The sequence below is a fragment of the Panulirus ornatus genome, chromosome 63 (genome assembly GCF_036320965.1).
Source record: "Panulirus ornatus isolate Po-2019 chromosome 63, ASM3632096v1, whole genome shotgun sequence".
NCBI classification, from domain to species: domain Eukaryota; kingdom Metazoa; phylum Arthropoda; class Malacostraca; order Decapoda; family Palinuridae; genus Panulirus; species Panulirus ornatus.
This window is the reverse complement of record NC_092286.1, coordinates 14,013,034-14,035,735: the sequence shown is the minus strand read 5'-3', so window position 1 is coordinate 14,035,735 and position 22,702 is coordinate 14,013,034. Positions and strand designations below refer to the sequence as shown.

General features: G+C 45.4%; 1 protein-coding gene across 2 annotated transcripts in view; it reads left to right on the top strand.

Moving 5' to 3' along the window:
* Nucleotides 1–835: 835 nt before the first annotated feature.
* LOC139746067 (bestrophin-3-like) overlaps nucleotides 836–22,702 on the top strand; it is a 36,577-nt gene continuing 14,710 nt past the window's right edge. Inside the window, exons 1-3 of one of the 2 annotated variants that reach the window (XM_071656911.1) lie at nucleotides 836–999; nucleotides 12,138–12,309; nucleotides 16,573–16,683. In XM_071656911.1, the coding sequence (XP_071513012.1) occupies nucleotides 12,239–12,309; nucleotides 16,573–16,683 (182 nt within the window). In that variant the 5' untranslated portion in view covers nucleotides 836–999; nucleotides 12,138–12,238. Of the gene's footprint in view, nucleotides 1,000–6,344; nucleotides 6,458–12,137; nucleotides 12,310–16,572; nucleotides 16,684–22,702 lie in introns of those variants that run through there. The other variant, XM_071656910.1, reaches the window with a different exon arrangement.

Here is a 22,702-nt window from a genome sequence, read left to right as displayed (position 1 = left end):
TTCCCTGTGCGTCGTAGAAGGCGACTAAAAGGGGAGGGAGCGGGGGGCTGGAAATCCTCCCCTCTCCTTTTTTTTTTTTAATTTTCCAAAAGAAGGAACAGAGAATTGGGCCAGGTGAGGGTATTCCCTCAAAGGCCCAGTCCTCTGTTCTTAACGCTACCTCGCTAATGCGGGAAATGGCGAATAGTTTGAAAGAAAAGAAATACATATATATATATATATATATATATATATATATATATATATATATATATATATATATATATATATATATATATATATATATATATATATATATATAGTTCATTTCTTAATTTCAATATACCCCATATGTAAATTAACAACAGAAAATATCATCTTATTCTTTTATTCATTATGATGAACTTGGAGGCATATTATTTCATGTTAAATCTCCCGTTAGATTCCTGACTTCGTTTTCTTTGCATCGAAGGTTCCAGACAAAGCCAGAGGCCCGTATCAAAGCCAGGCCTTTATATTAAACATTAACAAAAAGGGGAGAGACTAAAGAGATTATTGATTAAAAAAAAAAGAAATGGCAAAATCTATATTAGCATTAGAGAAAGGAGAAAACTAGTTCTAATAAAAGGGAGGGGGGGAGCAGGGCAGAGGTGTACGAAAAATAATGGAGCGAGCGTAGCCCACACATTGTGTGGGCGTGATGGTTGATTCTCATCAGGGTTATTGTTATGGAGGACGCACCCTGCACAAGGCTGGGCCTCCGTCTACTGCTGTTAATATTCAAGCTTAGTAATGACCGTGGCGAACGTGCATGATTGTATCAAACGCTTCAGGAAGGAGAGGAACCGAGGGTGCCAGTTGCAGTTGTATTGTGTTGAAGGTCGGTCGTGGGTGTGTGTTGGTTGAACGGGTGGGAGTCACTGTTGTGGGCGGCTGGAGAAACAAGGTCAAGAGGGTCGTCACCATCATCAACAGACGGATCAACGGTATCATCAACAGACCGGTGGGAAAAATATCACGGTAAGGTCACAATGATTGCTATGACATCAATAGAAGTCGCTCAGTAGACTACAGCAGGAGCAGCATCAACATTCGTCAGTCACAACAAAAAGGAGACTTAACGGTATGACCAACAGTACCGTTGATATCATCAACGACTTAGGCAGAGTCTGTTAGGGAAGCGGCTACGAAAAAGGTCATCAGTGACATCAGTTACGTGAAGTCCAACATCAACAACAAAAAAAAAGTATACTAAGAAGCAACGATTTGAAATAGTCATCAACAAAGTGCATCAGCATCATCAACAGGACCATCACTGTTAACAGCATGTCCATCGTCATCAACAGAGCCATCATTAACATAAACAGTGTTGCCACACCCATCATCATCGTCAATCATCAATATCAACAGTATTACCACATCCATCATCATCAACAGAACTATTACCAACTTTAACAATAATATAACGGCTATCATCAACAGAACTGTTACCATCATCAACAGTATTAACCCACCCATCATCAACTATCACCACAAACATCAATAGAATTATTGCCAAAATCAGTATTACCACACCCATCATCATCAACGGAACTATTACCCCATCCATCACCAACAGAACCATCACCAGCATCAACAATATAACCCCCGCCCATCATCATCATCAACAGAACCATCACTAGCATCAACAATATAACCCCCGTCCATCATCATCATCAACAGAACCATCACCAGCATCAACAATATAACCCCCGTCCATCATCAACAGAACCATCACCAGCATCAACAATATAACCCCCGCCCATCATCATCATCAACAGAACCATCACCAGCATGAACAATATAACCCCCGCCCATCATCATCATCAACAGAACCATCACCAGCATCAACAATATAACCCCCGTCCATCATCATCATCAACAGAACCATCACCAGCATCAACAATATAACCCCCGCCCATCATCATCATCAACAGAACCATCACCAGTATTAACAATATAACCCCCGCCCATCATCATCATCAACATCAACAGACCCATCACTATCTGATGTACTATCTCGCCCATCACCATCAAACAGAGCCATCACGAGCCCAGAACCATCACCAGCATCAACAATATAACCCCCGCCCATCATCATCATCATCATCAACAGACCCATCACCATCTCCTGTACTATCTCGCCCATCACCATCAAACAGAGCCATCACGAGCATCAACAACATTACCACACCCATCATCAACAACAGAACCACCATTATCAACAGTGTCACACCCCCCCCCCCCATCAACACACACACACCATCAACAGATGCGGTTTGTGCCTCCCGGTTCAACCGTGATCAAATGCCTCGCGCTTCATCATACCCATGAAATTTCATATGATTTGCACAAGTGTGTGTGTGTGTCCTCCTCTGTGCAGGTGGTGCACCGCAGGAAGGAGGAGGGTTAACGGGTAAAGGTGCGGGAGACCTCGGCAAAACGCGGCGTTCCGAAGCTAAACGAAAAATAACCACGTCGATTAACCTCCCCCGCCCGACACCGCCGAGGAATGAATGCCTTGTACGCTTGCAGGGTGCGTCTCTCTCTCTCTCTCTCTCTCTCTCTCTCTCTCTCTCTCTCTCTCTCTCTCTCTCTCTCTCTCTCTCTCTCTCTCTCTCTCTCTCTCTCTCTCTCTCACTCTCTCTCTCTCTCTCTCTCTCTCTCTCTCTCTCTCTCTCTCTCTCTCTCTCCTGGGGATGTCAAGTTTAGAATCTATAACACACACACACACACACACACACACACACACACATATATATATATATATAGGAAAACGAAATCCTACGATGTCACCATTACTTGTCCTCTTACGTTCTGCTAAAAGGTAGAGCGGCGGATATGATGTGGTCGCTCCTTTGAGGTTAGGGAAGAAAACCTAATGAAACCCAACAGGATTAACCCCACTCGGCCAGAAACTCCATTCACCAGGGGTAGACGTCGATCAGGACAACACCCGATTTGTCACTCCCACGGCAGACCAAGTCTAGCTCTGACGAAACCCCACCAGGACAAGATCCACCAAATAGGAAACAGTGAAAAAATGAACGTTCTCTAACCCTAGCCAGGTCGAAACTCCAAGAGAAGAACCTGACCATGAAACTTCACAAAGAAACCCGGTCAAACCAACAAAAAGAAAAAAAACACACACACAAGGACAAACCTCCCTACCATCGATGCAAACTACCAGAACTAATCATAAACAGGACGCAACTCAATCCTAACCAAACCATAAAAGGAATAATAAATGCCAGAAAACCCCAAAGCAAGGTGACAACACCACGAAGAAAAAAAAAAAAAAATCCCTCCAGGAGTAGTACCTCCTGACCGAACAAATTACAAAGCATTACCATCAGAGAAATACACAAACTCTCTGCCTTCGACAAGATAACTCCACCATGGAGACCTGTGCAAAGTTCAATGCCAGATGGACAAAATGCTAAGTGAAGAATAACTAACAAGCGCAAAAACTCTTAAAAAAAATTTTATGACACAAAATACACCTTGTCTAATGTCTCCAGTCCTCAGGATCTTATAAGAACCGCTTATCCTCAGGTATCTGAGCATCTAGTTTCTAAGTCAATAAACTCGTTTTGAAGTCTTAGGTCTGCTAGCTTTCAGATCTAGGTCTTCAAAGCCCAATTCTTTAGGCCTCTTATCCTGGAATGTCACGCCCCAAGTCTCTATGAACCACAATCATCAATCATAGATTGGCTGATCTGAGATTTTCTTTTCTCTAGCCCCCGGATATTCATAATCGAGTCTTTAGGCATCTGGTCCCTCGTTTCCTGTGCCTTAGAGGGATAGTTCCATGTCTACGAGCCTCGGTCACTCATTCTCGTTGCTCTGTCTCCAAACCTGTGATCCTATCTCCAAGAGGAAGACGAGCAGACCTCCACACCTCACGTCTCCTAACCACAAGTAAAGAGAAGCCAAATATCAACACAACACTTCTAAACCTTCGTTTTCAGTTCAGTAATACTCCAGGACTCAGGTCTCTTGACAGCGAGTCTAATTAGTCTGTGATTGCTAGCTTCAGCTCCCTATGTTTCCAGTCTTCAGATTTCCCGGTAACATGTCTGCAGACCCCAGTTCTGTCACCAATCTCACCGAAACTTCATGTGTTCGGACATACAGTCATCTGATCCTCCTACATGTTCTACCCTCAAGTTAACGGGAGCGAGACCACAACCAGGTCGCTAAGTTCCAGGTCTCCAAGCATCAGACCCCGAAGTTACTAGTGATCCTAGCCCCATGATCCCCGGTCTTGAAGATCTAGGTCTTAGGTAAACAATCTTCAGCTCATGCAGCATTGGATCACCTGGAGCTAGGGTTCTACTAGATCCTAGACCCATCTCCCCTGATCCTCAAGAACTTAGACCTCTGAGCACCAAGTCATCGCATCTCAGGTATTCAAACCTCCAGTCTCCGTCTTAAACTTTCTCAGGTTACCGGGACCAAGCCTAAGGGCTTGAGGTCTCCAGCCTTTGTATCACGAGACCTTAAATTCTTCCATAGGTTTCTAGGTCCAAGATGAATCTGATGTATTAAGGCGTCCTCGGTAAGAGAGGCCTCAAGTCTCTTTACATTAAGTCTCGGCGTCTTACGTATCTTGACATAAAGCTTCCAGGTCCTACGTCTCACCACATGAAGTTTCCGTTACTTGGCTTCCCCGACATCAAGCCTCTCGTACTTACTTCCCTTGAAACAGTTTCCAGGCCTCAAGTCTCCAAGCCATCCAGTTTTCCAAGCCTCAGGTCCCCCTCCTTAAAGCCTCCAGGCCGTAGATCTCCCAGCATTCAATTTCCAAGTCTTAGACCTTCTAGAGGCTTTGAATTTCCAGGTATTAGTTTTTCTAGCTTTCAGTTTCCAGGCTTCAAGGTCTACCAGTAAGAAAATTTCCGACATCAGGTCTCTCGATACACAGTCTCCTCACTAAATTCTACAGACTTCACGTGATGAAGCACTACACCTCCATACCAGATGTCTTCCACGAGAGTCAAAGTATGGAAAGCGATGTCCTCAGACTGTAGATGTGGAAGCCGATGGCTCCTGTGCCTCGTAGCCCCAGACGTTAAGTCTCCAAGATTGGACTCTTGCCTTACTTTTTTTTTTTTGTTTTCAAACATAAGACCCGTCCATAAGTTAAAGCTTCATGTCTCAATAATTTGGACGCAGAACTTTGTTTTACGTAGGGTTCAGACCTTACCAGTCGAGCCCCAGGCCTTTTTAATCAGGCCTTAAGTCTTGCCTTAATGCCCCTGACCTTTGTATGTAGGCCTTAAGTTTTCAAACATAGGCATCAATTCTTTACTTCGGTCCTCCCAAGAGCCAGCATGCATGTCTCGGGTCCTTGTGGCTGGGTCTAGTCCCACGTGTTGCAAGTCACCATTCTTTCACGCACCTCGCCCAGCCTGTTAAGCGAATGTGTCAGAATGGATCGTTCAGTCTTGTCGCCGGCACTGGCGACGACCTCATCTCGGTGGTCAGTACAACTTAACAATACGGAAAACGCTGTTGAACGAAGTGTGGTGACCACTTCATTACCCGAGCGCTGCTGTACGGGATAATTTAAGGAATAAAGATGAATGAGGAACTCATTGAGTTGAATCATTCGTAAACAAGTTCTGAATACCATGATCCTAGGCTTCTAAACATGTCCCAACTGCACAGACGAGTTCCATCGTTAATTCTCAAACTTCACTCTATTTGCAGGTATGTATAAATACAGCGTTTCAGGTGATGCTCCATGAACGAACGAGAGGAAATGGATGAGAATTAGCGAAGCAGACGACAAATAGGTGAGGATATAAATAGAACCGGTGGAAGGGGCTATCCATCGGGCACTCCCCTCCACCAGAGAGCACAGACCCAGAGAAAATTTCCTTTGAGTTTCGTCGCGTTTCCCAAAGTGGGCCATACTCTCCCCTCCACCTCATCTCACCGACGCTTTAGCTCACTGAGGCCCGCGTGACCCCTGGTCACTGCTGGTGATGACTGTGACTCAGGCTGTGGTGTGTCCTGGCCAGCGATGTGACCTGGCAAGGCTGTAATGACAGACCTGACACAAGACTGATGATCAGACTCTCCTGCAAGGGAGAGAGAGAGAGAAAAAAAAAGGGAAAAAATGTTATCAACATACTTTCTACGTTCCATTTCTCCCTGAAAACATATATATTTCTTGATTAATGACCCCTGAGAAATGAATCTCTGGGACGGAAAAATTCATTTCACTGAACGTATTCGTAATGCGTGTCATAAAGCCTCGTAGTGCGTGTAATACAGCCTCGCTCCTTACGAAATTCGTTTCTCTGTGTGGATGGAGAGCCGAGACCCAAGGGGAGAGGTTCTCATTGGCTAGAAGTGCGTCGGTTGCCAGAGAGTGAGGTTATGGACACTCTTACCAAGATAGTGTGGATGTTGCCTTGGTGAGCTGCAGGTACGTCTTCAGTAACCTATTTCTCGGTACCTATTTGTTGTATTGGACTGTGTAAACAAGATGTGTCGCTTACTCTTTCATACTCACTTAAAAAGAATATCTTAGACGACTTTTGTAAGTGAAATAAACAACAGGTGAAAACAATGGCGTGGAAAGGCTCTTTTCTGAAAAGTGCGAATATGGTTATAATACGGCATGGTCTAAATTGTCATATGTTAATTCACAGGAGGGTTATCAGCATGATATTTACAATCGCTTTCCATCAGACGTTGAATACGAATAATGTATGAAGGAATTCTTTCAAAACTCACTTACATAATCGTGAAAAAAGGCCCACTGTTTGGTGTAGGGTAGTGGTGGGGTGTGGCACCCTAGTAAGAGTAAATCCAACGACGAGACGAATTAGAACTGTGTAAACGTGACTGTTAGACTGGACATGTGGCAAAACTGAGTGACCAGTGAATAACATGTCTAAATGAACGAGTATGAACTACAACTGAAGTGTCTAGCAGTAAATAACAGATGTAAATAGACTATCATTACCATTACAGCCTGTAACAGGTAAACAGATATAAATTAGTCAAGCTATAAATGACGAACCTTGCAGACTATAAGGTAATGGAATTGCAGACGCAGCTTGGTTAGCTGGTTGGACGTTAGGCCTATCAAATCGCCAGGGTTGTAAAGGCCGTTAACGACTTGCTGCATCCACTAGCCGCAAATTCTTTTAACACTTTTAAGAGTTTAAGGATTATTCTAAGACCACAACACACACATAAAACCACTCGTACACTTCAGTTAAGCTAAACCGTACTTTTTTTTTTTTTTACATTTCGAACAGAAAAGGAAAGTGCAGAGGGAGGTAGCAATGTGAACCAGAGGCAATCTGAAGTACGACTCCGCGTCCCGAGATAGGAGAGCGGAAGAGACGATCGTAGAGAATACAAATAAGAAGCGAGTGTAAAGCGAACGAAAAAGGATGATAAGAGGAAGCGAAGTGTGGGAATGGAATGGGTAAGTGAGAGAGTGGTTGTGGGTGCTGGGTACGAGTGGAGTGAGAGGTGTGGTCTAGGTCTGTAGGTAGAGGGTTGTGAGAACGAAGCTTCTGACAGTCACAGGACCCACTCACCTGCCCGGCCACCGACCTGGCTGACTGACTGACTGCACGAGGGTTTTTTTTTTTTCATTTATTTTTTTATAATTTTTTTCCCCGCGTACATCATGATGCGTCTGTGTCGTGCAGAAAGTTTAGGCATCAAGTCTCCAAAAGTGAGAGGTGCCCCTCTGGCACCTAACGGGTGTCCAGTTGGGTGGGTGTGTGCTCGCCTCCCGGAGAACAACACACCTGGCCACAAGAATAACAACCGGTGGAACAAGGAATGAACTGGGAGGAACAACAAGATAAACAACTAAAAATACTACTGCAACAGGTTAGACCATTGAGCACGACGGTGCGACCTTTGATATTGATGGCATGATCCTTATTAACCTCGACGAAACAGCCGTAAGCGCGACTTGCAAGATCTTGGTCACGACGGAACGGTCCTAAAGGTATGACGGCACGACCCTTGAGCACGGGAGCAAGATTCTTGAGCACAGAGGCACGAACCTTTTTGGATGCGATGACATGACCTGAGAGCTAACCCCTCAAGGATCAAGTCAGAAGTTAAGTTATCATACCTGAGGTTTGTACCTGTTCATGCTCAAAGAATTAAACGAGTAAAAGACTCAAAGTTAAAAGTGTACAGGGAAAGAGAAAGGGGTATAGAAATAACTCTCTGAACACTGTCGATGCAGATTAAAAAGTACTGACTTTACCGAACATTCGAACTCCAGCATTTCCACAGGGATCATTCATCTATGTGCTCCTGATGAAATTCACAGGGAATACGAGGTCCCAAGTGCTGAGGATGGGACACAAAGTGAAGGAAAGCTAGGTCTTCGCAGCCTAGCCCTAACGTTGGTGTGTCCTGCGCGCCCTCCCTCGAACCGTCCGATCTTGCAACACAGAGGAAGGGGAGGTTGGGGGGGGGGGGGGGAGGAGGGGAGGGGGGAGGAGCATAGATACCCTCTGTGAGACTGACTCATCACATTGCCTTGACGTTGGCCGCCTCTGGTGACAACCGAAAAAGAAGGTAGGGTTACGCGGGGTTATGCCGGGCATGGGCATCGGGAGACGGTTACGTTGAGGAGGTGGGATAGGTTTAGGCTTGGTTAGGCTAGGTTACTTTTAAGATATATTAGGTGGTTAGGATGAATTTAGATGCTCAAGGTTAGTTAGTCTTACGTTAGATTAGGTTTGTTAGTCTTACGTTAGATTAAGTTTGTTAAATTTACCTTAGATGATTAGATGTGAGTTAACTGTGCATTAGATGGTTAGGTAAGGTTAGATCAGGATACAATAAGTCGTTAGCTTGGGTTCGTTTACGATACGTTTGGTGTAACGGCGATGAAAAAAAAAAATATATATATAGATCATGTAAAACAGGCCACTACCTTACCGGGCGGTGCGTGTGATCACCCACACCTTCCTGCCCCTCATCAAAGTGTCCAAAGGTTGCATGCCAAACACATGACTAAGATTCTACTTTTGGTCAAGGAGAAGAACTACTCAGACGTTCCATATTCCGCACACACGAAAAGATTAAGTCTTCCATGGACCATGCATTCATTACAGAAGACCACCACAGCCCACCAGCCGGCATTGAGTAAATAATGATAATGCAATCCTGCTCTAGGCCAACAACACATGCACGCCACACGGCAGACTCTCCACAGCTGCAGCGATACTAAATAGGAAAATTCTCTTCATCAGAACATTATGAACTTTGTGATCATATTGATGGCTTAAGTTACATTAGGGTCATGGCCACCACATATTTTTCCCTCTTACAACTTTTTCAGGTCTTCCCTACCTCGACATCTAACTCCCTCTAACCTCCCTCCCTCCCTCACTTTTTCATCCTCTCACGGGGAGGCAAAATCTTCGTGACTCCACGACTGCAAAAGAGTTAATCCTTAATCTTAGAATCAAATCCCTCCTTACTCCAGTCCCATCCATATCATTACGTCAGCCTTGAGAAACATTCCTCAGATTAGAATGGGCTTTTAATCGTTGTTCATATCTATGGATTTCCTTCCCTACAACCTTCCCATCTCTTGATAACTCCCCTTTCGAGCAAGCACGTCGGCCGGAGAACTTGCCAAGCTAAACATCAACAGTTCACACAAGCAATCTATTTCAGTCCATCAACATTCCGTGATGAGGGAGAGTCCAGCAGCAGGCGCTACCTCGCCGACGTTCCCTCCTGTAACCATTCGACTTTCAGTTCCGCCTCTTCCCTCCTCCCGTACCTGACAACAGTATATCTTTCTACAGCGAATAGGATGGGGGTGTTCTCATCTTCACGCTCATGATGCAGACATGACCCACCCCTATGTGTATGTTGAGGAGCTTCTCTTGGTAACCACATACGATATAAAACTCAATTGCAGATGACAACAATCATCACACGAATTCCTCTTTACCGTTTTGTCCACTCAGACCCTCAGCCACCTGCGGGCTATCTACCAAACCCCTTTGAATAGGGGTGACTCAACCCCTTCAAGCAAGACGATTCAGGCCCTTGAGTACATCGAAGACTTAACTCACTGAGTACTGTGACATAACTTGCCAAGTCCCACGAGTCCACAATACTGCTGCTCTTTTGTTTTTTTGATTGAGCTGAGATGGCACGGGCAGCTGAGGCCCTAAATCAAGATTAGAGCCATCCCATTAACGCTATATATATATATATATATATATATATATATATATATATATATATATATATATATATATATTTCATACACATTCGCCATTTCCCGCGCGAGCGTTAAGAACAGAGGACTGAGCCTTAGAAGGAATATCCTCACTTAGCACCCTTCTTTCTTCCTTTTTCTTTTGGAAAAGTAAAAAACGGGAGGGGAGGATTTCCAGACCCCCCGTCCCCTCCCCTTTTAGTCGCTTACCACGACACGCAGCTGGGTCGACTGAGGACCGACCGCCGTAACCAGGATTCGAACCTATGCGCCCTGACCCTGGGCGGGCCATGAATGCTTAAGAACCGCTGACCCGCATACCGCACAGGAGTCCATCCCCTCCTCTTGCCCTCCTTATCAACGTGTCCTCTTGTGATGGACCTTTAGCATCAAAGAACTGTTCACTGTTGAGGTCGGCGTGGTCTCCTGGGACACCCTACCTAGTTATCATGCCAGTCCCTTGAGTAATTCAACCGGTCACGGTACTCGAGGGTTGTCGTGGTACTCAAGGGGTTAAATAGCCGTATTTAAAGAATTAGGTTATCGTATTCAAGGGGAGGGAGGTGAGATGTGTGGTAAGTTCGCTCAGATCTTGCCACAAATATTTTTTTTTTCTATCATAATGTGTCGTAAATTCTGGAGGGTTCGTATAATGCTACGCTGTGTCTGCCCTATTAAGCACGACGGTACGATCCGTAAGCATGACGGCATGACGACCTCCATGCACCAAGGTACGGTCATTGAGCATGACGGTACGATCTTCAAGCACCACGGTACGGTCGTTGAGCACGACGGTACAGCCTTTCAATAAGACTGTCCAAGACAATCACCTGTTTACCAAATGGCGTCCTAGCTACGTCTCTTCGTTGTATAGCAACTATTATATTTATCTCTTGTGTCTCCCCTTTGAAAGTATCTTAATGTTACCCGAGACCTTTCTGAAGGCCCCTGCAGCCCCAGGCTGCGCTACCTCCAGTAGCAGGGTAATGCTGAAACCTTTTGAGTGAATTTTTTTTTTTTTCTTAGGCGACTGTACCCAGTGATGCCGACGGTTCTTTAGACTGACGCGATGATATAAATTCTGTAAAGATCACGAACTCTGAGGAAACAATTCCAAATGAAAATCCAGGAAATGTGACGCACTGGTTCACAGTTGTGTCATCCCTCGCCCACCGCCACCACTCTCCTCCACCACCATTCTCCTCCACCCACATTATCCTTCATCACCATCACCACCGCCACCACTACCGAAGTCTTCGCCGCCACCCTCCACCACCACCACCACCACTACCGTCTTCGCCACCACCCTCCCCCATCATCACCACAACCACTACCGTCTTCGCCACCACCCTCCACCATCACCACCATTATTCATTATCACCACCACCAACCATCACCACCACTACCGTCTTCGCCATCACCCTCCACCATCACCACTATTATCCATCATCACCACCACCAACCATCATCACCACTACCGTCTTCGCCACCACCCTCCCCATCACCACCATTATCTTTCATCACCACCAACATCACCACCGTTTTCGCCACTACCCTCCACCATCACCACCAGTATCAATCATCACCACCACCCTCCAACATCACCAACGTCTTCGCCACTACCCGCCACCATCACCACCGTCTTCGCCACTGCCCGCCACCATCACCACCGTCTTCGCCACTACCCGCCACCATCACCACCGTCTTTGCCACTACCCTCCACCATCACCACCGTCTTCGCCACTACCCGCCACCACCACCACCACCACTACCATCTCCACCGTCCTCCACCATTATCATCCCCACGGCCACAACGTCACCCACACTTTGCCAATCTCCCATCATCGACCACTACAGCCGTTCTCTTACTCTTCCGCAGGCGTTCTCCACCACCACCACCACCACCACCGGTTCACCTAGGAGCCCTCAACACCACCACCACCACCGGTGTAGTCCCAGCCAGCACCATCAGCCACAACCATGACGGTCCGGTACACGGACAAGGTCGCCAGCCGGGGAGGCTTCGGTTCCTTCTGGAAGCTTCTGATGAAGTGAGTCCCGTCTCTGCTTCACTTGTTCTGAGGTTACTCGTCTCTCGCTACCCACCTGCCTGCCCCCAGGGTCAAGGGCCAGTCCCTTCATACTAATATTAGGTGGCAAAGGTCGTGCTCAGTGGTCGCTCCGTCGTCCTCGAGTGGTGTGCGTGTGTGTGTGTGTGTGCTCCTCAAGCAATACGGAGAGAGGAACACATCTCCATCACTGACGGAAGGAACCGCAGTAATAACATCTGTTCGTAAAGATCTTTATCCGTTTTCTTTTTTATGGTCCTGAGACTGGCAAAGGCAAAGAAATGCACTGATCATGGGCCTCTCATGTTTCTCCCTCTCTCTCTCTCTCTCTCTCTCTCTCTCTCTCTCTCTCTCTCTCTCTCTCTCTCTCTCTCTCTCTCTCTCTCTACTATATATATATATATATATATATATATATATATATATATATATTTTTTTTTTTCTTTTTTTTTCCATACTATTCGCCATTTCCCGCGATAGCGAGGTAGCTTTAAGAACAGAAAACTGAGCCTTTCAGGAAGTATACTCACTTGGTCCCCTTCTCTGTTCCTTCTTTTGGAAACTTAAAAATGAGAGAGAGGAGGATTTCCAGCAACCCCCCACCCCCTCTCCCCTCCTAGCCGCGTTCTACGACACGTAGGAATTACGTGGGAAGTATTCTTTCTCCCCTATCCCCAGGGATATATATATATATATTTTTTTTTAATTTTCCAAAAGAAGGAACAGAGAATTGAGCCAGGTGAGGGTAGTCCCTCAAAGGCCCAGTCATCTGTTCTTAACGCTACCTCGCTAATGCGGGAAATGGCGAATAGTTTGAAAGAGAAAAAAAAAAAATATATATATATATATATATATATATATATATATATATATATATATATATATATATATATATATGTGTGTGTGTGTGTGTGTGTGTGTGTGTGTGTGTGTGTGTGTGTGTGTGTGTGTATTCCAGGTTAACCCTTTTGTCTATCACCCCACAAGCCCCAGTGGGAAGATGCACGCCTGGCCCAGGTGATGGCGATCCCGGGCAGACGCGTGTGTGTGTGACGCGTGGGGAGTAACGTTTATCACTCAACCATTTCCTCTCTATTTAGTGTCCACAGCTGAGCAGGGGAAGGAACAAGGGAATTTCACTAGGAGGAGAATGTCACTGCTTCGGCTTGATATGTGACGAGGCATTATTGTTGGCATTTCATTAATTTCATTAATTTCATTAATTCAAACATGGTTTATGTATAGATTGGTATATAGATGGACAGAGATAGACAAACAGATATAGATAGATTTTCTTTCATACATATTTGCCATTTCCCGTGTCAGCGAGGTAGCATCAAGAACGGATGACTGAGCCTCAGAGGGAAAAAATCTTCACTTGGCCCCTTTCTCTGTTCCTTCTTTTTAAAAAAAAGTAAAACAGGAGGGGAGAATTTCCAGCTCCCCGCTTCCAACCCTTTTAGTCGCCTTCTAAGGCACGCAGGGAATACGTGGGAAGTATCCCCCCCCCCAGGGATGATACTCGATTCCTCAATGATCCCCCCCTCACACACACACACACACACACACACACACACTCACACCTCATGTATGTCGCCCATTCGTAGAGCTTCTACAGTAAGCCCCGAATGTCCGTTTTGATCAGTTTGAAAACAGGATCACACTAGTACCCGAGGAGACAACAGCTCATCCGACAGTACCCCAAGATCGCAAAGGTTAACTAAAACCACAACATATGCTGAGATGCGTCATCAGTGGCGTTGACCCAGGTGACGTCATCGGTGACGTTGACAGGTGATGTCAACACTGACGTGGACAAAGGTGACGTCAAGCCCTCAGCAACCAGCGAAAATTCTCAACCGCCCGAGCACGGCGACGGTAAACACCCACAGGGCTTCGTGCACGAACTTAGATATCGTGAGAGACTTACAAGTACGAATGAACAATGGAATCTTAAAGGATCACGTCCAGCGACGGTGCCTTACTACCCTACCAAGCCACAAGTGCTGACAAACAGTACTAGTACGTGAAGCCAGTGGTGTGAGGGAACTGATAACCGCTCAGTGCTCCCTTATTTTCCTATTCATCATCTTTTCTTTGAAGAAAACGCATCTATCTACTAACGATCACCTCGCCTTCAGGCACAAGAGCCTCCCTCACACCGCCACCTACGTGCCTCCCAGCCTCTACCATCTAGTCCTCCCTCCCCGAGTCTGTACAAGGATTTGGAGTTGCCTAGATGGTTACGTAGCCACCAGGTTTAGCCCACTTCTACACCCACTGAACGTATCTCAGTGAATCTCTAAAAGAAAGCCTCTCCACAGATAGGCATAAACTCTTCCTCCCTCGTGTTTCTCTCCAGCTGACTGACTGAAGGAATTCACGTATATGTATTTCCATAATTCCGACCTGAACAAGCCCACTGTATGAGAGGGTTTCGACCCGCGGCCACTGTCCCGATCCTCATCAGTGTGGTAATATGAGGAACTCTTCCGCCACCCACCAGTGGTGTCTTCAGATTCCTGGAATTCATCTCTCGTAACCATGAGCGAGCCAAGACCTCTGTGTCTCACACCTTTCTTTGACTTATCCAAAGCTGTCGACATAGTCAACCTTAACAAATTAAAAAAAAAAAAAAGCCATTAACCTTGGGTTACAGACACGTCTCGTCCCATGACTGAGCGAACTTCCCCGGTGAGCTTCGCAAGACTGACTGGACAGTAAGAAGGGCCATTTTAACCTATTATTGCCTCCCTGTGGACGCCGTACCCCAGGTCACAAAGTTGGGACCCTTGGGTTTCCTTATTGAGGTAAATAATGATGGGCCTGCCAGATGCGGGTCACGTCGACGACTCTACCACAAGATATCAGCAGTAACTGTAAGCTCATCTGATATGGCCCTTTAGCAGTAGGGTTCTGGTTGGGATTCATTGAAGGGGTAAAACTGAGAGAGGGGCACCGAGACATGTCAAACCACAACAATGATTTATTGTGGTGAGGTAACAAAGGGCAATGGGCTACTGGAGGTGCAGGATTGTGGTGACGAAGAGGTAAAGTTGGTCGAGTGATACGGGGCAGACTTGGCAGGGGTCTTGTGATGCTGGTGATGGTAGGCGGTCAGATGAAGCAAGAGCGTGTGGGTGAAGTGCGCGACCGCTAAGTCAACGTGGAACTCTTGTAGGAGGAGGAGGTGGGTGTAGCCCGTTATCGCGGCTCCTGGAGCGTGCGGCGACTGCCGGATAGTCCTTGGGATGCAGGAGTGCCGCGGGGCGTGGGAGTATGTCCCTTGTTATGACAGCTGCTGCTCTTGTGACGGGCGGAGGCTTTTGTCCCCACGCGAGACCTAACGAAGGTGGGACGTCGGAATCAAACCTTCCATGAAGGTGAAAACGTCACGAGTCTCACTGGAACATCTACTGACGGAGACGCCAAAGGGCGGCTTGAGTCTAGGTTTACACCGCCACACAGGGGACTACTGAAAAAGGAGAGAGAAAAAAGGGAGGCATGCAAGATCATCCACGGTCTCTGGCATAACGCGTCTCACTAGGTACCTGAACTCGCTCATCCACTCTCCCTCCAACCATCACCTGGACCTCATCCGACAATTTTTGGGGAGAAACTACTGCAACCTCCACGTCATCGTCACCAGAGATCCCTCATCCCAGGGTTACAGTTCGGCACCACAATTCGCATCGAGCCCATGTTAGCTCGAGAACACCCACATCCCTACCACAGTGAACACTATCAGCAGACAGTAGATCATGTGGTAACTTCCACTTTAAGAGTATATATGAAGACTATATCTTTTGTATACCACTATAACATCTTTTTTAGGGCTTGTGTTATCTTTTGTAAGTATTTTCTCTTAACACTTTCCTCCCTTAGTATTATTACAGTTACAATGGGCAACCGGGGACCATTTCTTTGAAGGCTCAGTTGTCTTGGAGAAGCTACCTTGCAGTTGTGGAAAAAGCAGACAAGTACGAAAAAATAAATCACATTATGATCATTATCTGATTATCATTATTACTATGATTATCATTATTATTATTATAATTATCATTATTATTATTATTATTATTATTATTTCTGTTGAGTCTGCTGTCGGTACGTAACAGCAAAGAGAATGGCTTAGTGCAAATGATGGCCATTGTCCCTTTGTTCCCCGATGCTATCTCGCTGAAGCTGTTGAGGGGGCGAGGCATAGGAAGTATGCCCATCTGAGACCACTTCCCTTCTCCACAGGTGGCGAGGCAGCGTGTACAAGATGGTGTGGCAGGATATGCTAGTCTTCGTTGTTCTCTACTACCTCATATCCCTCATCTATCGCTTTGGCCTGCCCTCCGAGTCCAAAAGGTAAACTAACGACCACACCCGCAGTCTACCGCTCCTGCAAAGTCCCGCAGCTTCGGCATGACGGCGGTTGTATTAATCGGTTTATGTTATGGTTAAGGTCAGGTACGATTTCCAAACATTCTTCAAGGCTCCCAGAATTTTCGCCCCCTCCCCCACCCTATGTCTCACTTCCTCTTACATGGTTCCATCCGCTGCCAGATCCACTCCCAGATATCTAAAACACTTTACTTCCTCCAGTTTTTCTCCATTCAAACTTACCTCCCAATTTACTTGACCCTCAACCCTACTGTACCTAATAACCTTGCTCTTACTCACATTTACTCTCAGCTTTCTTCTTTCACACACTTTACCAAACTCAGTCACCAGCTTCTGCAGTTTCTCACCCGAATCAGCCACCAGCGCTGTATCATCAGCGAACAACAACTGACTCACTTCCCAAGCTCTCTCGTCCACAACAGACTGCAAACTTGCCCCTCTTTCAAAGACTCTTGCATTCACCTCTCTAACAACCCCATCCATAAACAAATTAAACAACCATGGAGATATCACGCACACCTGCCGCAAACGAACATTCACTGAGAACCAGTCACACTCCTCTCTTCCTACACGCACACATGCCTTAAATCCTTGATAAAAACTTTTCACTGCTTCTAACGAATAAAGTGCATATGAACACGCACCTTCATAGAACATACAAACTTCCAACACCCAGGATCGAACCCGGGACCCTTATATGTATACACACCGGTTATCCCTGGTGTTAGGGGAGAAAGAATGCTTCCCACGTATTCCCTGCGTGTCGTAGAAGGCGACTAAAAGGGGAGGGGGGGGGGGGGGGGGGTGGAAGTTCTCCCCTCTTTTTTTTTTTTTTCCAAAAGAAGGAATAGGGAAGGGGGCCAGGTGAGGATATTCCCTCAAAGGCCCAGTCCTCTGTTCTTAACGCCAACGCGGGAAATGGCTAATAGTATGAAAGAAAAGAAAATATACACCGGTCTATATGATAAGGATTTAAACTTTCTATCGCTCATCATCTTTAAATTAAAGCACAAGAAATAGAAAAAAGTATTTTCCTACTTAATATGCACACTTTATGCAGTTCCGTGCTCCAGCGTCGAAACAGTTCCATCTCTTCTGCACTGGGACTGGTGCCTACAGTGTAAGTGTAAAGTTTTCTGTGACGTACAATTCTTGAGTTAGACCACTAACGAGAATGTGTCCACGACAGAGACGAAGGGATGACGTCTCGATAGCCTTCATACACTGGAGAACGTGGCCAGAGGATGGAGTGCCAAGGGAACAGAAGAGAGCAGGCATCGTGCCCTGTTTTTAAGAAAGGAGACTGGGAAACTCAGCATAACCTTTCAAAAGACTTGTCACGCGTGATACAGATCTGTTATGGTATGTGGATGGCTTGCAAGAACTGAGAAGAGAGTGGAGCAGGTTCTCTGCCAACTGGTGATGTACGCACAACATTCGACCCCGTTCTTCACTGAACAACACCACCCACTCCGTGACCACGACCGTACGAACTTTGAATATGATATTTTAACTCCTGATTTGACTAGTAAGGGTCAGATCAAAAGGCCAGGTCATCAATGCACAAGGGACGTACTGAAGTGCTAAGGCTTGTACTGTTGGGCTCAAGGGTCGTACTGCCGTTGCTCAAGGGTCGCACCGTCGCGCTTAAGACTCGTACCACCGTGCTCAAGGGACGTACCGTCGCGCTTAAGACTCGTACCACCGTGCTCGAGGGACGTACCGTCGCTCTTAAGACTCGTACCACCGTGCTCAAGGGACGTACCGTCGCGCTTAAGACTCGTACCACCGTGCTCAAGGGACGTACCGTCGCGCTTAAGACTCGTACCGTCGTGCTCAAGGGACGTACCGTCGCGCTTAAGACTCGTACCGTCGTGCTCAAGGGACGTACCGTCGTGGTCAAGACTCGTACCACCGTGCTCAAGGGACGTACCGTCGTGCTTAAGACTCGTACTACTGTGCTCAAGGGACGTACCGTCGTGCTTAAGACTCATACTGTCGTGCTTGAGTCATACCGTCGTGCTCAAGACTCGTACATATGGTTACAAACTTTACCATCCCTACAGTTCCCATGCTTATCATATCCTAAGCGCAGTAAGAAGGCAGCATCGACTTGGTCGCAACGCTATCAAAGAACAGCGGATATCCAGTGATGCTTGTTGTTGCGACACACACACACACACACACACACACACACACACACATCCAACTAAGCGGTCGGCCAGATAAAAGTGGATCTACAACTTTCCAACACCGCTGGGAGAGACTGCTGGAGCGAAACGTAAAAAGAAAATAATAATAATAATACTAACAATAATAGTAATACTATACTTCTACTACTACTCCCGTTGCTACAACTACTCCTAATATTACTATCACTAAATAATAATAATAATAATGATAATAATAATAATAATAATAATAATAATAATAATAATAATTAATAATAATAATGATAATGATAATAATAATAATAATAATAATAATAATAATAACAATAATAATAATAATAATAATAATAATAATAATGATAATAATAATAATAATAATAATAATAATAATAATAATTAATAATAATAATGATAATGATAATAATAATAATAATAATAATAATAATAATAACAATAATAATAATAATAATAATAATAATAATAATAATTATTATTATTATTATTATTATTATTATTATTATTATTATCATTATTATTATTATCATTATTAGTATCATTATTATTATTATTTTTATCATTATTATTATTATCATTATTATTATCATTATTTCCTTCTAGAGAACTGCCATATCATTATGTCCGACTTAATTATCTTCAATATCTTTAACTCCTGTGTACAGTGATCATCACACATCACACTCATTTGGCGCCAAGATAACAGGAAACCTAAGCAGAGGGTGACCGACCAACCTAAGGTCTAACTAACTGGCATATCACACCGGTTCCTGGGAGGCCGGTTTATCGTCACCTCACGTCGTGACCTCCCCAAGGTAACGAATAACAATCCCTGTGAACACAGACAACCAACAGTACGCGAGCCACATGCTCAGCGCGAGTGTATGTGATCTTAGATCAAGACCCGGAGAAGGTGTTGTGAAGATTCCTCCGGTCGAAGGACGTAGCTCGAATGTGACGGCCTTAGTGACTCTGGCAGTTTGAGAGGCCTAAGGCCCAAACAGCCGAGACCCTGCACGGGCGAAAAAAAAAAAATTGCCTTCGTCACGGCCTTGGGGAGGAGGAAGAGGAGAGAGAGAGAGAGAGAGAGAGAGAGAGAGAGAGAGAGAGAGAGAGAGAGAGAGAGAGAGAGAGAGAGTAATACAATGGTCACAGGGAGAGGGAAAGACGAGACAGTGGGAGGGGAACTGCACAACATCGCCGCTCGAGGAAAGGAGACACGTACCGAAACGGTCAATGCTCGTGTGGTCGGTCTCCACACAGACACTAGAGGAAGCAGCAGCCAGACGCGTGCCTCTAGTCCAGGCCTTGGTGGTAGGGATAACCACAGACAACTCACAAGAGCACTGGCCGAATTAATGCCTTTAGAATGAGGAGAGGGCAGTAACCACTGCAGTGGACAGAAAGGGATGGTTGAGGTCATAGCTGGAGAATTACCGGAACGGACAGAGTGGTTAACGAAAAACCACACCAGGGCAGTACTTCACATGAAAACCCAATGTATATATGAAGCCACTACTCATTAAAAAAAAAAAAGATACATCTGGCACCGACGCTACACAACACTCCTAGCTTTTAGGAGACACACTTTGTGATGATTAGGTGTGGGTTTCCTGGACAGAGTGGAAGATATGGTTTTGCCCATGTTTACATAATGAAACGGTTGAGTCATGGTGTTTTTGAAGCAATGAGAAACGAGTGACATCTCCTGGAAACAGATATTGGAAAACACCACGATCCAGCACTAGTGAACTTCACCAGGTTACTGCTTCCCTACACCGAGCTGGCGGCGTACAGGTGCGAACTGAAGAAATACGTCTAGTTCGAGAAAGAGAACGGGTATTGGAATGAGAGGTGGAGGGAAAGTAAGTTGGTACGTTAAGTGGAATGACGAGCGTGAAACTGCATAGAGTGCGAAGGGACAGTTAGAGACGTCATGAATGAATAGGTGAGAGTAGGCTATGATAGGTCAGGTACCTTGAGTCACCACTGGTAACAGGGGAATCCATTAGCGTCCCCTGTATTGGGTTGCCCTGCGAGGAAGCTACCCATAAAGGAACAGAGAAATGAAGGGGGGGGAAAAAAAAAGAGTACGTTTAGAAAGTAAAACCGTGTACACACCCTGTCAAACGCTTTAGGGGATGTCGAGGGCCATGACTACAGTTTCACCAAAAGTCCTGAGGAGGAACAGAGGCGAATTATGTAGGAAAGATCGCATGTGGACCTTATGATGCGAAATTTGAACTGATGACCACAAAGGGAATGGTGTTCTAATCGTTCGAGAAAGCGAGAGTTAAGGAATTTGAAAGATACTAGAGACAGCGTGAATAAGAGCCACATGGCGATAATTACAAGGGTTACAGCTGTCTTCTTTCTCAGGAATGGAATGCAGCATGGCATGCCTCCAAGGGAAAAAAAAAGAAAAAAAAAGTCTGGGTTCTCAGACAAGGATGAAACAGTCGAGCAAAGATAAGAGGCAGCACATAGCCACAGTCCCCTATGACTCAAGGCGGTATGCCAATTGGGCCATACATCTTGCCCACTTGGAACTTAAGAGAGCAATCGAAATACTACTCAAAGATGTAGATGATCTATCTAGGTTCAGCGAGAGCTGAGGGAGGAGGACTAGACACACAGAACCATCCCAAGCTGAATTTGAGGAAACTAACGTGCTAAAAAGATAGCCGTTTTAACAGAGGTGGAGTTAGATACAGATTGTGATCAGGTCCGTTGAGAAGCAAGGTTAAGTGACAGAGGTTACTGAAGAAACTTTTGTTATAGGTATTAAAAGATTCGCCAGCCGAAGTCAAGTGAGCACACTTTGTAGTGCACGTGAAAATGTCAAATAAATGAATAAAAAGTAATGTGAAAAAAAATCAAAAAGATGACCTGGGCCAAGAATTGCTAAGCTGACACACACACCATAGTTCTGGCGCAGTGCCTCGCCCCCATCATCATTCCCAGCCATACAACGGTGGTCGTACCTCTATATAGGGTTGGTGGTTGCTTGACACCTAACGCTTTATGCACATTGCCAACATCAATCTCACTTAGTATAATGGTAGAGAAAAACAGTGTGCGGGTAGAGAGAGAGAGAGAGAGAGAGAGAGAGAGAGAGAGAGAGAGAGAGAGAGAGAGAGAGAGAGTCGTAACAACAGCGACTGCAGTAACGTCAGGCTGTACAAGTAACGAAACCACCTTATCCTGAAACGTAGTTTGAGCATGCGTGCCAACCTAAATCTACCCCGTCATAATTATCTGATAAAATGGCAATCGCACGAACGAGTAAATTGTTCTGAGGTTAACTTTGACTTTAGGAGCATTTTATAGCAACGGTCTCTGAGTAAAGCTTCTTATTCCAAGATGGTGGGGGAAAAAATAGATTAAACGTTGGCATCAGGATTAAAAAGTACCATCACATGTTTAACGACACGACTGGTACTTGCAGTCTTCGCAAATGATTGAGTTCGTATCAATTTTCTATCCTTTATCTTAAACTGGAATTCATTTACGGTAAAATACAGTGTAACTGTTCAAGGTCTTCCTTTAAGGATAACAAAGTGGCCGGCCGTATCCATGCGACGGACGAAAACTTCAGGAAAGCAGCTAAACTGAACAACCAGATAACTGAGACCCGACATGCGATCTGGTGAAATTGTTACACGTTTACAGACGACTCGGGTCATGTAGCCTCCACTCCGGCATTCCCTGACTCGGGAGAGAAATAAATGGAGTCTTCATGTTCGTGCGAATGACGGAAACGACAAAGAGAACAACATAGCTCAAACATACGGGTT